Below are 18248 nucleotides of genomic sequence, written 5' to 3' on the forward strand. Positions count from 1 at the left end.
AAATTCCCTAAAAACATTCCTATATGAGAGGAAATTTCCTTTTCTTATAGCATAAGAATCTGTGCATGTTGGGGTTCTCCCATTGTGCTGTAAGCCTGTATTTAAGACCTCCTCCCTCCTTCAATATACAGCATTCGGCATTAAAAAGAAGGAGAGGGAGAGGGAGAGAGAGGGAGAGGAAGAGGAAGAGGAAGAGGAAGGGGAAGGAGAAGGAGAAGGAGAAGAAGAAGAAGGGATCAAGACCATGATGGGGAAAGCCATAGAGACAGCTGACCGGTGCTAGTTGGAGCTCACTGACTCTGGACTGACAGCTCAGGAACCTGCATGGGACCAAACTAGGCCTGCTGAATGTGGGTGACAGTTGTGTGGCTTGATCTGTTTGTGGGGTCCCTAGCAGCAGGACCAGGACTTATCCCAGGTGCATGAACTGGCTTTTTGGAGCCCATTCCCTGTGCTGGGATACCTTGCTCAGCCTTGATACAATGGAGAGGGGCTAGGCTCTCCTTCAACTTGGTATGCCAGACTTTGTTGACTACCATGGGAGGCCTTACCCACTCTGAGGAGTGGATGGGGGCAGAGTGGGAGGGAGGTGAGGAGGCAGGAGAAGGAGAAGGAAGGGGAACTGGGGTTGGTATGTGAAATGAAAAAAAATTTAATAAATATATTTTTACAAAAAGAATCTGTGCATGTTAGAGTCTTAGCATGGAAAACAAATTCATATCTTTTTTAATTAATTTATTAAATTCACTTACTAGTTTATTGAAGTCTTTAAAGAGAGGACTAAAGACATCACCATTTATTTTGCAAAATATTTCATTAACTGTTGCAAAAAAATTGTGAGAAATTCAATTACTCTGTACTCCAATGAAGATGAGTGAACATCAATGTTAACTTGCAACTTTAATATTCTCATAAAATCTAAATAGAGATTTTTAAGTAGAAATAGCATAAGTTCTTTTAAGTGACTGGAACATCTTGAATAATGTTTCTGTGAGCAAATTAAAACACAAAGGAAATTACAACATTCACATGAAAACATCTAAGCAGTAAGTAGTGCAACACTGTGAGTACTATTAAGCCCTATACAGTTTGTTATATTTAAACAAACACAAAACTCCAGCATGGATGATTTATCAGTTAAAAAAAATACAAAGTCACTTCTAAAAATGTCAGCCAAGACTTTAACAAATAATTGTAGAAAATGATAGATCTAACTTTCAAAATGCTAGAAATTCTCCAAATTAGTTTCTAGGCACCAGAGAAGTTTTCTTATGAAACTGTCAGATTTTCTTTTCTCCTACAAGCAATACAGAAAGTTTCCATTGGCACTTCAGTTTTATAGAAGTCTAGTTTCAAAAATAGCATTGCAGAACTAGTACTGACTGATCTCAGACTGGTGTAGCTGAGGGGTACACCACAGTAGATGCTGGCAATAAAGAAATCTCAACACCACTCAGTATGATAAAAGAATGATAAAACTGAACATTATAATACCTTTTAAACATGTTCTCTAGTAATTCAGCATTCTGTACTATTGTTTATCGTTAATACTTGACAGTTTGGAAGAATACAGAACTACATGAACACTGTCAGCAAAAATATGAATCTAGGCCTCTGATAATAAATAGCTAAAATTTGAGTGTAGTAAAAGGAAGTTTTATACAGTGTTGGCAACTGAAAGTTCAGAACAATCTGCATTCCTTTCTAATGCTGGCTTGCTGTGAAATCAACAAAATTGACACTATCTTAGCAACACCATTTCCTGTACAGGTAAATTACAAATCTGTATATCAGATCATCTAACATGTCAGTTCTTGATAATTTGAATTATTTTCCTTGACAATTTTAAACAACTATTGCAGCATAAGACACTATTAGTGATGACTAAATCATTACTTTCATCCATTGTAACCTGACTGACATACTTCAAAACACACATATATGGCTTTTGCCAAACTGACTTTTACTAACTGAAGTCAATCTTGTTCTTCAGAAAGCCCAGAACAAAGTAATGTTAGAAAAACTAAATCCATTTCAATGTCACTTTACCTCATGAACAAGGCTTTCTTCTGTCTTAATTTAATTCTTACCTAAATACCTGACAGTTCTTCCTCAATAAGTTCAAGGCTTTTCCTGGCTTGGATTATCATCATAGTAGTCTACTGAAATACTGAAACAGAGTATATTATATAGATAAAATTCCTCTATGGTTCATTTAAAAAATAACCTGGGTCTTTTTCAAAATCATATGTCTTCATTTAGTAATAGTCAGTAAAGTTATATTTTAGTGAATTAAAGTCCACACGTGTAGCAGACTAGCTTCTCTTGCTGTAATTGTTAAAAATTTCCTGATTTCAGTGAGTCATCATCAACATCAAAGAAGAAATATGTCAGCACACCAAAGATAATGTGTTTGTGGAATTATGGCTTTGCATTTTCAAATAAATATTTCATATCTTATCACTGCTATTTCTGGGGTTTGTTCTTGGTTCTCAAACTTCTGATGCTGGTATCTGGTTGTCCTTAAAATATTTACCAAATATAGAATTCAGGGTTCCACTTCACCATAGAATCAGCCCAGATACAGTATCAGATACTAAGTTGCATATGATGCTACATTATCTATCTGCTTTAAATGTTACCTAGGTTGTGTTTTGAACTGAAACAATAAAATAAAATGACAGGGTATTTACAGGTTCATTTTCACAGCAATCTCTCTCTCTCTCTCTCCTCTCTCTCTCTCTCTCTCTCTCTCTCTCTCTCTCTCTCTCTCAGATTTAGAAGATAAAAACAAATCCTTCATTGAATCTCTTCATGTAAAATGATTGATCACTTGTCTACACAGTAGAAATGGAAAGGCCAGAGTTTCTATTTACAGATTCAGGAAAACTGATTTCCTCCTATGCCTGCAATAAGATTTTTTTTAAGTAGCTGGCAAAGTGTTTGCAGCTTCCACCAATATATTTCCCTAGTGATTCAGAAAATGATTGCAAACTGTAGAATTTGCTCACCAAGTGTCAGAACAGATGTGCCACAGGATACAACCGTATGTAGCAGCAACTGAAAAACGCACAGGAATTCTGCTCAGTTGCTTTTCTTAAAGAAAAGAACGTGAGATGACAGTCCATTGGAGGCGTTCTAAAGAGGGTTGAAGTCTTTGCTGGGCAAACTGCTTGCTGCCACCAAATGACAACAGGACAAAGGGTTTTACAACAAACAAATATCAAATTGTCTTTTCATGTCTGAAAGATTGAGTGAGGTCTCCTCGAGTGGGAAGAGCAGAGCTCTGGTCGGTGTGGGTGTGAAGGTGCACAGTCACCCATGGGTGAGGGCCTGCTATGTTGTGTGGGTTCTGAGGCATGTCAGCTCCCGAGAGTTGATTGTGCTTATCTTCTTTCCAATTCCACATTCAGTGACATCAGGTTGGTAACTTGAAATCAGTCACAGTGGGAGTATTTACTGGCCAACATCATCAGTTGAGGCTTTTCCCCCCGTAGAGAGAGGGTTGTTAAATTTATCAATACAAGTCTCATTTCACTTGAGGACTTTCTTTGTGGCATTCAAGAATCCGTTTGCTATTAAATCTTCTGGCTTTAAAACCATAGGTTCAAATGGCACAAAACAGGTGAGATCTCTCTATTTTCACATGACTAGATCATACATTTTTTCTGGTTTTAAGGCAACACTTTCAATATCCTGGATGCTTTTTCCATTTAAGTGTTCAGTGGGACAGTCATGACTGTACCCTGGGACATCACTGATTGTTGACACTGTGTAGGATGCACTGCGGAGAGCATCAGAGTGGGAAAAGCCATTTCCAAATTGGATTTTATATTGGTTCCAATTTCTTCTCAGAATTGCTTGAACCTATCAATCAAGAAACAGAAACAGCAATAACAACCCATTAGATGAGATGAAAATGTTCTATTCGAAGCACAGATGGCATCACCTTTATACTATCAGATCAGCCTCCGCAACCTAGAGGCTGACCACTTCTAGGTCATGAAATATTTGCTCTATTGCTGTAGCATGATATATGTTTGCCCAAGTGTTCATTGTTTGAATAGTTTTTCACAGGCTGTCACTTAATTTTTGGCTACTTTTTATGTGCTGTGGGGTAATCCTGTATGCTGTGAAAATGTGTTGCTCTCCTGGTTAATAAAAAGCTATTGGCAGGTAGCCATGCAGGAAGTATAGGTGGGACAACCAAACTAAGGACTGGTAGGAAGAAGGGAGGAGATGCAGAGAGGAATGAGATGAGATGGGTGTGCTGTACTGAGAAAAGGTACCAAGCCATGTGGCAAAGCATGGATAAGAAATACTAGTTAATTTAAATGTAAGAGTTAGTAACAAGCCTAAGCTATCAGCCAATATTTACAATTAATATTAAGTTTCTGAGTGATTATTTGGAAGCAGCTGTGGCACAAGAAAACTCCACCTACATTTATGTGCCCCTCCCCAGGAATCTAAGCATTTAAAAAAAATCTGCAGCAATCCACATACTGTTAACATCCTCAGATATTAAGGATACATAGTTAACTTTCTGTTTAACATATCCATGTAAAATCTATATTAAATATTTCATAAAGTCTGTCCTATTTCTTTTCTTGTTCCCTCTCCAAACTCTAAACATTCTACAACCAATACTGATTTATAGGAAGCTATAACTTTGGGGGTACTTTCAAGTTTCTTATATGCTATTACTTAAGATAAAAACAAGGTTTTCCTGTCTTACTTCATGTTTTAGTATTAAAGGAAAAGGGATGGTCAAATATGTAGCCATCCATTTCTTAAACATAATTCAAAATTAATTACAGACATGTCCATTTAATTTCTTTGTAATTCAAACACTTATAAGTAAAATATTATAAGCTCAGTTATACAATATATTATTAAGAAATTCATCAACTTTTGGACTTTCAGGACAATGCTTTCATATTTGACAACAAAAGCTAATGTATATTCCTGTGAGTATTGTGGTAATAAAAGAATTATAGGATAATATATGTATTTATCTTGAATAAAACTGCATTTGCTTCTCTTGTGGTTTAGTAATTGTAAATCAACAAATAAGATATTTAAATTAAAGTAGCTTAGTAATATTTATGCATGTAGTATCATTTAAAATGCAAGCAAATTATAACTGTAATGGGTTTTTTGTTGGTTTGTTTTTTTTTTTTTTGAGACAGGGTTTCTCTGTGTAACGGTCCTGGCTGTCCTAGAACTCACTTTGTAGACCAGGCTGGCCTGGAACTCACAGATCTATCTGCCTGCCTCTGCCTCCCAAGTGCTGGAATTAAAAGCCTGTGACACCACCAGCCAATCTGTAATGGCTTTAAATGGTATGTGTTAAGTAAATATTTAGAGATATGAAAAATGCTTTCAAACAATTATGTAACTATTTTTGGTGGGAATTATTTTATTCTCATGTTTATTCATATTTTTCTTGTTTATTATGAATGCTAGACTAATCAGATGCTGGACCTACATAGCTTCAAATTGAATGGGAGTGGGATATAGCTTTTCATAAAATAATCCACACTAATGTTAAAAGACCTCAACAAGAAGACACCCATCTTGAGGCCCTAGGACCAATATTTCTAAAAGAAAAGCTAACTAAATCCCAGCAGTCAAAATTAGTTTGAGCTGTTAGATGTTTATCCTTGAAGAATCTATGGTGATAGTTATCAACTTATTTCTTTTTAGTGATTTCTTCTTAAATCAACAGAAAAATCATGAAAAGACAATGTCCTGATGTGTGAATTATTATTTACCAAAGTTAAAAAATGAATTTAATAAAGACCCAGGGTCTTTGCAAACGTGTGTGATTAAAAAAAAAAGTTATTTTTTAACTTCTTTCTCTAATATAAGAGCACATTTATTTAACAGAGTGTTAAATTAGACATTCAGTAAGTTTAAATGGGAAAAAATAAAAAATATGTAGCTGGGTGCTATAAAAGATATGATATGGTTTAAGTGGTGTGTGTATGAGTTTTATGCAGGCAGCTAAATCCAATGCTTAGCATAGTATATGCTCATTTATATACCATAAGGATCAATGATAATACTCATTAATCTAAATCAACTTTTAAAAATATGATAGAGATAAAGAAAAACTACCCAGTTTTCTTTACTGAATGTTAAGGCTTCTCAACGATTTTTTGTTGTTGTTGTTTAGTTGGTAAAAATACATATAATGTATTGTTGATACATATGCCCTTCTGATGACCATAGTCCCTTGTTTACATTACCAGGACATATTTTTATTTGAGTGGGATGGTGCTGGAAGTGGCCTAGCCACTTGTCAACTTCTGTTAACTAGCAAGAAATGCTAAGAGGAAGATAGATGTCTGCTGAAAAATCAGCAGTGAGAGTCAAGTGCACGTGCAGAGAGTAGGCAAAAGCAAGCCACTTGACCTACTGTGAAGGGCAAGAAGGAAACTAAAACCAAGCAACTGATTTTAACAAAAACATGACATACTTGGAACCACACAAACTGAATCTGGCAGCTATTTCTTCATGTTACAAGAGTGGGAAAAAACTAAGAGGCAAAGAGACAAAATGGGAGGGGATAAGGCATTTCTTAAGATGAGGGATGAGATCACACTCAAACAGGGATTGTGTCTCCCAAGCAGAAGGAAAGAGGACAAATGTTACAGATGTTGTGATCAACTGAGGGATCTGGCAACCACCTAGTTCAAAGGATTTCTTATTATTAAAGTTTTCCAATGCCAAATTTTCTCAATTTAAGGCATGGCAGAAGAACAAGGTACTGTGTCTCTTTTGTTTATACAGATAAAGGACAACAGGAGTGCAAGGCATTCACTTCAATAATCCCTGGACACTGTTTCGGAAGGAAAGCGCCAATTTGACATTTAGATTGCAGTATAATTAATGCTCCCAGTTCTGCATGGTTTTTCATTGAAACGGTGAGTTATTTGACCAACAGAGCAATGAAGCTATACTATTTTAAGGATGTGGTGAGGTTGGGCATTGTATGAAAACTTTACATTCCTCAGTTTACATTCACCTTTTTGACATTAGTGTAAATAACTTGCTTTTATTTCCATTTTATAAGGACAAATACACTTTCTTTGGTTCCAAGTCTTTCCTAAAATATAACTGCTAGGAAGAAAGACCTGTCTCTAGAATCTAAAGGTCCTGTCTCGTTCATTCCCCATCGTCTCCTACTCTAGTCCACTACTTACTTTCCCAGTGACTGTGATTTAAATATTAAAACCACACTAATCTGTGTCTATAGATAAAAACCCTGTCTTCCATATTTCATACATGCTCTTTGGCATGTGTTCATATCGTTCTCATGAAAACCTAAATGTTATAGCCAACATCAGCAACATACAAGATTGCCTAAGTCAGTGCATCTGCGTACATACATACATAATAAAGTCTGTTTGAGTTTCCCTGTCAAGAAAAAATGATTTATTGGTCCTTTCTTAGTGCATTCTCTGTCTACAAGTGTTATGGATTAGAGGAAGACAGTCACTCCCATGTATAACATAGGAGAGTCACAGAACTAGTTCTAGCACAATAGTCACATTTGACAGTGCACTGTTCTGTCCCACTGTTATACACGCTGTCCTAAATAAATACAATGTAATGGTGATAGTTTCGGTTACATACACTTTAATTTTTACTTTAAACAATTTGTTAAATCACATCCAAAGAGAAAAAAAGTAAAAGTTTACTTAAGTGAGGAAAAAATACTTTATAGTTTCTCGTGAGATGTATGTAATTTCCAATCATTTATTTTATAGGAAATATCCTTGTAGATATTGCCCACTGGGCCATGTGTCCCCCATCTGAGGTTTCCTGGTGAGTTTCTCGGTTTTCAGTGCCCATTTCTCACTGAGTTGCTGTCTGGACTTCTGTGCTGTGCTCAATTCTGCTAGCATGCTCCAGATGAAAATTGGCCAATAGACCAGAAACAAACAAAAAGCAAAGACAATAATGCTCAAACTGAGCAGTAACACTATCCATGTGTATAGAAATATGGACCCAGTTAGATTACTGAAACCTCTCAAGTAGGAAGTCCTCAGGTAACAGCCTATAAATCGCCAATGTTAATTTGTTTTAATCTTTTGTGTCTATGGTAAAATCTTTTAAAAGTTACATAGTTGAGCCTACTGAAAAAGAGAAAGGGAGAAATGCTTAGCTTGTTTCTTGTGACAATGTATGCTCTATGAAGTTAACCTTTGCCCCCATTACTGTCCCCAGGGCAACATCCAAACTTAGTATCTCCTAATGGTAGGTCAAAGGGCTGCCTACTCATTGGAATATTTTGAAGTAAGATTAACTTTTTCCTATTTCTCAACTCTAATATTACCTGTGTTTTTAGATGAAAATTTGTACCTACAAAAAGTAATTTTATATTATTTTTTCTGTGATAAAATTGGTATTTGAAATAGTTGTTTTGGGCTTGGACAGTGATGGCACATGCCCTTAATCCCAGCACTCAGGAGGCAGAAGTAGGCAGATCTGAGCTTAAGGCCAGATTGATCTACAGAGCAAGTTCAAGGACAGCCAGAGGTACACAGAGAAACCCTATCTCAAAATAATAATAATAATTGTTTTGGGAGGAGTTTATAATCCCATTTTGTTTTAAAAGAAAAACTGTATAAATTATAAAAGTAGTAAAATCAATAAGCGTACCTCTCCATTAAAAAAGCAGAAAATTGTAGACACCAAAAGACCCTGTTTAAAAAAAAACAAAACAGAATTATCTGGATCTGTTTTTTATTCTTTTCTTTGTTATTTAAAACAGTTTTAAATTTAAAATATTTTGGTCATATTCTTTCCCACCCCCAAGTTCTTCCAAGTCCTCTCCCAATCCCTGCTCACACAACTTTAAGTTCTTTCTCAAAAAACAAATACTCAATACAAAAGCAAAACCCCCAAAACCAAGAAAACAAACAAACAAAAACCTCACCCAAAAAGGAAAAAAAAAAAAACCCACCAAACTGTAACCAAATAAAAGCACACACACAAAACAAACAAACACACAAACAAACAAAAAACTAGGGAGTGCATTATATGTTGGTCAACTCCTCCTGAACATGAGGCCTGTCCTGGAGTGGTTGATATGCCCAGTGTCCCTCTATTAAAGATGACTGATTTTCGCAGTCCCAGCAGAGATACACGACAGTTCAGTTGTTAACCTTTACCCTCATGGCCAAGTTTTCACCCCATCATTTTTTTTAATATAACAAAATAAAATAAGATGAAGCAAAAACTATCACACTGAAGTTGAACAAGACAAAGCAACAAAGGAAAAGTGCCCAAGAGGAGGTACAAGAATCCGAAAGATTGCATGTATTTATAGTCCACTTGTTACAGAAGCAGTCAAGAGTAAAACCAAATCCACATGCAAACTCAGTACAGAACTTGTCAAGCTTGCCCCCTTGATCGGCAGGAGCGCCTTACCTGATAGTGCATCAGGATGTGCATGACATAGTCATACACCTCCTCGGCAACCCTTCCTTCGGGCCGCCACGGAAAAAGCACAAATTCAATGCCCAGTAGTGGTACCAAGATGAGAGTAGCTCTCACGGCTTTCATGTAAAGATTGGACTCCGCTTGGTGAGTAACTTTCAACTTGGTGATGAGGACGCGTACAATATTTAATAGGAAAAAGAGGTTTACCTAAAGTGAAAATAGAAGAGCATCTAAAAGTCAGTTCATGTTTAGTATTAAGAAGCCTTACAAGAACTCCCTTTTTCTAAAACCTGGACTATTTCATGCACAAAGACTGAAGGCACATTTTGTATAATACACGTATTAATTAGTGTGTATTTCTAAAGTGATGCTATTCAGATTACAGGTACATGAATTTTGATGAAATTAACTTTTAGAAAAATAAAATTATGGTAGAATTGTAGACTTATTATGAATCACATTCATTCTGGAAATATTTCAGTTATTTTCTTAGTTCATTTTCTATATAATATTTAAGGCTTGTCTATGATTCCAAATCAAGGTCATAAACACTTTTAGCAGAAGGAACTATTCTTAAGAAATGTTCATTTTTTTTTTTAGGATTTATTTGTGGTGTGTGTGTGTGTGTGTGTGTGTGTGTGTGTGTGTGTGTGCATGCGTGTATATGTGTGTGTACCCATACAGGGCTGAGGAAGAAGTCAGGTCCCTGGAGCTGGAAATACAGGCAGTTATGAGCTGCCCAACATGTAGGCTGGGAACTGAATACAGGTCCTCTGGAAGAGCAGCAAGTGTTCTTAACTGCTGAGCCAACTCTCCAGCCTCAACAAATACTGATTTTTTAAAAATCACCTTTTCCTCAGTGCACATAGTATAGACTCTCCAGGCATGTATTCTGCCATAATAACTGTTTTTATGTATTTGTTTTGTCTTCCTTTTGTAATAATCTTCACAATATCTTTTATATAAACATTTCTTATAACAAGTACCTGAAAAAAGATTGTAATTTTCTTTATGCTTATGAAGATACGGTCATACAACTGAACCAGCTGATAATCAACCTAGATGATGCTAGAGAAAGAATCTTTGGTTTTCCATAACAACTTCTATAAATAACTTTCTGCAACTACAATTTACTATTTATGTGATGTAGCAACTTTCCCCCAAGAGATTACACTGTCTTTGAAGAGATTCATTCCTACAACTCTGAAAATGGAATTTGACTCGGTAATTAGGAATCTGCCTTATGAAACATAAATTAACATAATTTTAATTTGTCTGTACCCTCCCATCCCTTTCATCCACTTTTTCTTTCTCCAAACTCTACTTTCTCAACTTTCATACTGACTGTTTCAGTTCCTTTTCCTCTTCCTGTGATAAAATACTCTGACAAAGTGTGTGAGAGTCTATTTCAGCACGCCGTTCAAGGAGCAGTCTGTTACAAAGGGAAGTGGAGGCAGCGGGACTCTGAAGCAGTTGGGCCAGTTCTATATTAAGCCGAGAATCAGGAGCGAGGAACGCATGCTGGTGCTTATTTCACTTGCTTCATTTATTCTGTCCGGGATTACCTGGCCATGAAATGGTCCTACCCATGATTAAAACATATCTTCCCACATCAATTAAAGTAATTAAGAAAATCACCTACAAGCATACTCAGAGGCCTGTAGGTCATTCCATCAAGTGGACAGTTAACACTGACTACTATATTGACAGAAATACAAACTAAACTTTACCCATTTCCCATTGACAATTCGTCATGCTTTTAAGGAGATTGTGTCCAGAAATGTCATATTGGACAAATGGTTAATCTATTTCTTTTTTCTCTCATCTTGACTTCTATTGCATCTGTCCTTTGTTTGGTAACCTAATCATAAATTTTTAAACAACAAACAAGTATGTAGTTTATGTTTATACACCTTAATAAACTCAAAGCTGGGCGGTGGTGGTGCACACCTTTAATCCCAGTGCTCAAAAAGCAGAGACAATCAGATCACTGTGAGTTTGAGGCCAGCCTGGTCTACAAAGCAAGTTTCAGGACAACCAGGGCTGTTACACAGCGAAACTTTGTCTTGAAACACAAACAAACAAACAAACAAATAAACAAATAAATAAATAAATAAATTCAGACAAGGTTAACCCATCTGTCAAGGCAAAAAAAGAATAAATAATATGTGTTTATTAATTTTAACATGTGTCCTGAAAATATTAAGCATAAAATTACTCCACTATTAGGAGAATTCCATGTAGCATAGGCTTTAAAGCAGCCCCCTAATGAGAAGCACACGTTTATACACACTGAAATGCGGTGAAGACAAACAGAGAATGCCATTTGACAGGTGGGGAAGAAGGATGGCCAAGTCAGCATGCCAGCTGCACTCCTACCCCCTCTAAACAGATTTCCCTCTTAAATATACATGGAGGTTTTCAAAATAAAAAAAAAATTCCCAGCCACTTCCTGGAAAAAGCTGGGTGATGATTCTTTTATCCACTTATAAATGAATTTTTATCCATTTATAAGTTATAGGTATAAAATATATTATAAAGTATTTTAAAATCCTAATGTTCAAAAAACACTAATAAATGGCAGAAATGTGGCAGTTTAGAACCCATCCTCCATGAAAGAATAGCCAAATACAAAAAGATTCTTTAAAGCCATCATGCTTATTTAAAACATGAAACTAGAATTGATGAGGAAGCCAATGTCTATGTAAGCTTCTCTCTATATATAGCTGGGGCAGGGTGAACTGGATACCATGCTCTGTGCAGTTTCCCACGTCAGTAAGTATTTTAAGCAAAAGCACAAGAAAAATGTTAAATTTTAGATGAACTTATCTGAACTTTATCTGACTTGGGACAGACATGGTTAAAAGATTCCTGGTGGTTTTTATTTATTTATGTTTTTGAGAATTTTACACATGAGTTCTTCGTTTTCATCATTCCCCACTTACCTTCTCCCTCCTAAAGCTCCCCTCAGGTAAACCTCCATCCCCATACCTTCTCATACTCATAGCCTCTTTCTCTTTATCATTGTTTTGTGTGTGTGTGTGTGTGTGTGTGTGTGTGTGTGTGTGTGTGTGTGTGTGTATTTAGACATGCATGTAAATACATAAGTCTATCTGTAAGTGTTGCTCTGTGTATACATATATAAGGCTGAGCACTCGGTTGATTATGGCACCCATCCCTGGGGAAGATGAAGAGGTACAGGTATTAATGCCTGCTGAGAAATCTTTTTTTACTAGGGCTCCCATAATATTCAACAGCCACAAGATATTTTTGTAGCACAAATCCTAATTAGTCCTTAAGATAAACCCAGAGCCAGATATTGGGCAAATGCTGAAAGATCAGAGAGACAAAGGAGCAAGTCACAGCCACCTCTCACCTCACCAACTCCTCAGCCAAAAACAAAAGGGGGGGGTGAGGGGAGCACCTGTCTCCTCCCACCTTATATTCCTTTCTCTGCCCAGCCATATCACTTCCTGTCTCAACTTCTCTTGTGCTAGGATTAAAGGTGTATGCCACCACTCCCTGTCCTCTATGGCTAACTAGTGGCTAGCTTTGCCCTCTGATCTTCAGGCAAGCTTTATTTGCTAGAGCATACACAAAGTATCACCACATATCTTCCTATCACCACATACCCAGAGTCACAGAAAGAAGCAGAGAGATTCAGTACAGTGGCTGAGGGAGTACTGTTGGAAGACTTCCATGCAAGGACGGCCAGTAATTCCTTACCTATGCCCTCAAGTGGCCTAAACGTCTCCAAGATCTCAAATTAAATGCATCGTCTCTCAGCAGTATATTAAAAGTGCTGGAGATGCACCCTCCTGCTTGGCGTGAGGGAGTGTGAAGGAGGGAGTCTGAGCAAGAAAGATGGATTGTGTTTAAATGACTTATTTATTGAAACTGTACAAAGACTAGAGCCCCGCCTAGACTCCTGGAATTTAAAGGGCCAATGAGGGACCCCAGAGTTAAAACAAGGACAGAACAATTTAAATTGGATAAGAAACAGTGTCCTAGTTTTGTCTTAGGTCACTCGGTGTCAAATGTTTTATGAAGATAGAGCACATATTTACTTCCTTTGACTGAGCAGTGTCCTTTTTACTGAGGTTACATCCCTGCTCTTCTCTCCCAAAGTTGGTGTAGACAGGCTTTTCTGGAGATTGAGTTAGCTGTTGTTACATTTTCCATTTTGTAGGTGCTTTTCCTTCATTAGCACCTCTGATTTTAAGAGTTTGAATTGCAAACTACTGCTGCACACTCTGGTCACATGCAATAAAATATTGACTTGGGTTTGTTCATGGGTAGTCTGCATAACATGTCTTAATTTCTGTGAGCTCTGTTCCAAACTGAATCATGGTATCATGCAGAAATGACAAGTGAAGAATTGTTGAAAGAATTCTTTTGCACATTTTATCATAATCTAGGCATTCTGCTAGTCACATGCCAGAACATGTCATTTACTCCTTAAAAGAATTTTTGAGGAATTTCTACTATACCGTCATTACAGGAGAGGAAGCAAAGTAATGGAGAGGTTAAAAATAAAGTGAGCCAAGCACCACTTCTCCTTCGTGACTGTTTTTTAACCAGTTGATATTTTTCAGTATTAAAATAGCTTGGCCATGAACATGAAGGTTGGTATCTATATTCTAATTTGTTCCGTAAGTAGATTGTGTCTGTTTCATGTCAGTCATATTCTGCTTTTATTATCATGGATTTATACTGTGTTTTGAAGTTTAGTATTGTGATGCCTTCTCTGTTATTTTTGCTTAGAATTGTTTTTTTTTTAATTCTGTAACTTTTATGAGTCCATATGACTTTACAATTGTTTTTCCAACTCCATGTAGGATGGCATTAACATTTTGATAGGTGCTGTGTCCAAACCTGTGGATTGCTTGAGACAATGCATTAGGCATTTTAATAGTATTAATCTTTTCAATACATGAGACATCTTTTCATTTATATGGATGTCTGATATTATTTCCTTTTTTATAAATTTCATTGTCAAAATCTTTCATTTCCTTAGTTAAATTTATTAGCAGATATTTTTGTCAGTGTGTACAGATGCTGTAAATGGAATTGTCATTTAAATTTATTTTACTGTCAATTTGCTATTGGTATAAAAGTCTCCATTATTGATCTATATTTTGTAATTGAGAATCTTATTATGGATAGATTAGTATGTCTACCTGTTATACAATATGAAGCAGTAGGGTCTAAACACGGAAAGCAAAATTAGTTACCAGGAGCCTCAGTTATGATATACTCTTGAGAACAGCTTGACAATGATATTTGTGAATTACGTCAACAGTGTTCTAAGGCAACCATATAAACTAAATTAAAGTTGAAAAACAATAGTAAAATAATAGAAGAATTTTTTTGTGTGAAAAATCATCTGAAAGCAAGGGTCAGAAGCATTTAACTTGTTCTAAGAAATTTTTGCTTCTTCTTATATGAAACCTAATGCCAGCTGCACAGTACCACTTAGGATCTCACTCTCTATGCTAGTTTGTATTAATTTATTGCTCATTGAAGTAACCCAAAGAAAGCAGAAAATGTGACTTTCGTTACCCTATAAGTGAAAAAGACAGAAAATAAAACTGCCCAGACAGCTTAGGGGAAAAGATTCCCAAAATGCACAATACCATTCTCATCCTTGGCCAGAAGCAGGATATGTTCTTGGATTTATGGTTAGGAATGCCAGAAAGGAGCTCTGGGTTCTTAACTCTTTCAAAATGAGCACCCTTGCCTCAAGACTATATATGACCATGTGAACCAAAATCCAGTCTGGACACTAATCCCTTCTGATGAACAGCTTTGGAATTGGATCTCTAGATCTTCATGGTAAGACAGGTTGTATCTATTCCTCCATTTCAGCCTATTTCCTAAATTTTTAGGGCTTCTTAACCTGGGAATATTATAGTAGTCTTGGAAGCCATTGAGAATGGGTACTAGGGCTCTCTTAAGGCTTATTAGGGAGAGCTATTTCCTCCAGGACAAAATTGAGTCTGCCTCTGTCCCTGCATGAAGATATAACGTACTTTAAGAACTAGTCTAGCTGGATCTGTCGATCACCTGGGCATGATACCACCCTTCAGAAAAACTGCTTCATCTTAAGCCATGCTAAGGAGGTGAGATGAATAATTATCCCCTTAATGAGATAATCTACTTATTCTTTTTTTAAAAAATGCATGCCAGGCTTCCTCATAGAAGACTGTGGAGATGCCTACTTATCTGAGTTACTCAGAGGAGCATAAATTTTTCTTGTACTATCTATCTCTTCTTCTAAAACTTACCATGTTTTTCTTGATGCCCTGGGATTTCTCACTCTTTCTCTGAAGCTCCCACCCATCTTCTGCCATGTGGCTGCTTACAAACGACATGTCTTTCTCTCTTCCTCTTCTTTCTCCCTCCAGCTGGGAAAATTTACAGCCTGTCCGCCCTGTTGTTTTTCTCTTAAACTGTAATAACAGTGTCCTTGGGGTTTTTTTGTTATGTGTGTATGTTTTTAAATTTAAATAAGAAGACTAAGAACCTAAAAGAGGAAATCCCAGTTGTGATGGGGCTCTATAAATTTTCTGGTAACACAGCCACATTCAAAAATGTCCAATTGCTACACGCATATTAAGTGATGTATTACAGAATACATCAAGGGATACTCTTTCTAAATAAAGCTGTTTCCTCAATGGCCCATTACTCTTGCATAGGTGTGCTGTAGTTTCTTATCAGAGCAAGCCTCTGCTCTGCAACTTGCCTGAGCAGGCAGAACTCATGGTATCATCCCTCAGACTCTCTGACGCTCTGACATTTACCATATTTAGCTAGCGAGAGGAACTAAGAAGTTAGAGACAAGAAGAGAGAAAAGTCAGAGTGTTTGCTTCTTCTTCCCTGCCTGGCTGTGGTTTAGGCACCAGCTGTTTCCCACCAGCCGAGCCAGAGTCCTTGCTGCATCACTGTTAGCATCTGTCTAATTCCTTTTGAACTGCTTTGACCTCAAGTCAAGTTCAACTGCAAAAGCAACTTCCCACACATGGTCCTTAGTGCTTCTCCATCACTTGCAAATTAGCAGTTTACCTTTCCTGCTCATATCATAAACAGAACACCTTCATTGAGCCCTAGTCAATTAAGTAGCACATCAACTCTGACTAATAAGGTTGGAGGGGAGATTCAGGTAATAGGAGCAACAGTGAGAAACAGAGAATTGCAGTTACATACCAGTAAAGCAGCACAAATCGGACCATGGATAATGTAGAGGAGATGGGTATCGGAGCTGATCCAGCAACTAGGGGATAAAGTGAAGACATTATATAAAAAGTTTTCACTTCGCTTAGCTCTAATAGAAGTCACAAGTGGAAGATATCTTACTTGTCGTTGTAATACAAGCTTCTGGCAATGGCATGGATGCAGGCAGGAAGCAGCGGAAACCCTACAAGTAAGGCAAAAGCAAATGAATAGATGCTTTTCCTTACAGATGAGGCTTCTCAAAGAAGTTGTAAATGTGAAATTCAGAGACACTTTAACAGCCACTTATGTTTACTGTGGAATTGCGTATGTATAGTCAAGCAGTAAATGTGGCAAACTATCAGGTTTGAAAAGCACATGCCATTTTGAATCAGTAAGATTCCAGAGATTAAAACTATAATATGCTGCCTAAGTCACAATCTTTGGAAGAATTTCTGTATTCCCATAATTTCTGTGGGGTGAAATTGGATAATATTTTTTTTTCCTGGAGCTGAGGACTGAACCCAGGGCCTTGCGCTTGCTAGGCAAGAGCTCTACCACTGAGCTAAATCCCCAACCCTTAATATTTAATATTAATTGTTGGAAATTTTGAGGCTGATAATTATTTCTACTGTAAGAGACAGATTCACAGTAAGTCATGTTTTGCAGAAAAAGAGAAAAATATGTTTCTTATACCATGATTTCTGAATGTTTTGAAGCTTTCAAATAAGAAACTGAAGTGAAGCCGGGCGGTGGTGGCACATGCCTGTAATCCCAGCACTCAGGAGGCAGAGGCAGGTGGATCTCTGTGAGTTTGAGGCCAGCCTGGTCTACAAAGCGAGTTCCAGGACAGCCTCCAAAGCTATAGAGAAACGGTGTCTCAAAAAAAAAAAAAAAAAACTGAAGTGAAATGTTTTGTAGAGACAATCAGGATGTACTGACAATTTGGTATGTGAACAAGCATACCTCTTTAAATATATCTCAATATCTACATCTCTATCTAGATAGATAATAAAAAAATAAAATCTGTTTTATCTCTGGAAACTAGCCCTATTAAATTAATTTCCTACATATTATGTTCATTATTCCAATGACCTTAAGAAACCTGGCAGTATGTTCCACTGTTAGTTTTTATGAGTAACACAATGCCAAGTGATTATGTGAAAGAAGTAGATCTTTTGCATATTTTAATTCAATTGTTGACCCCTCCCCCCCAATTTAATTATAAAATGACAGTTTAAGAAGATCTCAACAGGGCTGGATGTGGTAACACACATCTTCAATCCCAACACTCAGAAGGCAGAAGCAGGTGAATCTCTGTGAATTCACACCCTTCCTGATCTACTTAGCAAATTCTAAGCCAAGAAGATCCAGTCTTAAAAACAAAGAGACAAATAGGGAGGTAGGGAGGAAGGGAGGGAGGGAGGGAGGGAGGGAGGGAGGGAGGGAGGGAGGGAGGGAAGGGGAACCTCAAAGGGTTTTTGGTGAAATTTCAAAGCACCAATGTCCTCATTTTACACATGACCAAGGAAATTCAATAGAGGGCAGAGACTGGATCTTTAATCCATAATTTCAATTCTATT

At 37.0% G+C, this 18248-nt stretch overlaps 1 protein-coding gene across 3 annotated transcripts in view; it reads right to left on the reverse strand.

The window, feature by feature from the left end:
• Nucleotides 1-885: 885 nt before the first annotated feature.
• Calcrl (calcitonin receptor like receptor) overlaps nucleotides 886-18248 on the reverse strand; it is a 92821-nt gene continuing 75458 nt past the window's right edge. For all 3 annotated transcript variants that reach the window (XM_036185912.1, XM_036185913.1, XM_036185911.1), the window contains 5 exons: nucleotides 16810-16870; nucleotides 16660-16726; nucleotides 9442-9660; nucleotides 8671-8712; nucleotides 886-3867 (listed from right to left, as the gene is read on the reverse strand). In XM_036185912.1, the coding sequence (XP_036041805.1) occupies nucleotides 3643-3867; nucleotides 8671-8712; nucleotides 9442-9660; nucleotides 16660-16726; nucleotides 16810-16870 (614 nt within the window). In that variant the 3' untranslated portion in view covers nucleotides 886-3642. The remainder of the gene's footprint in view (nucleotides 3868-8670; nucleotides 8713-9441; nucleotides 9661-16659; nucleotides 16727-16809; nucleotides 16871-18248) is intronic.

This window comes from Onychomys torridus, chromosome 4 (genome assembly GCF_903995425.1).
Source record: "Onychomys torridus chromosome 4, mOncTor1.1, whole genome shotgun sequence".
NCBI lineage: Eukaryota > Metazoa > Chordata > Mammalia > Rodentia > Cricetidae > Onychomys > Onychomys torridus.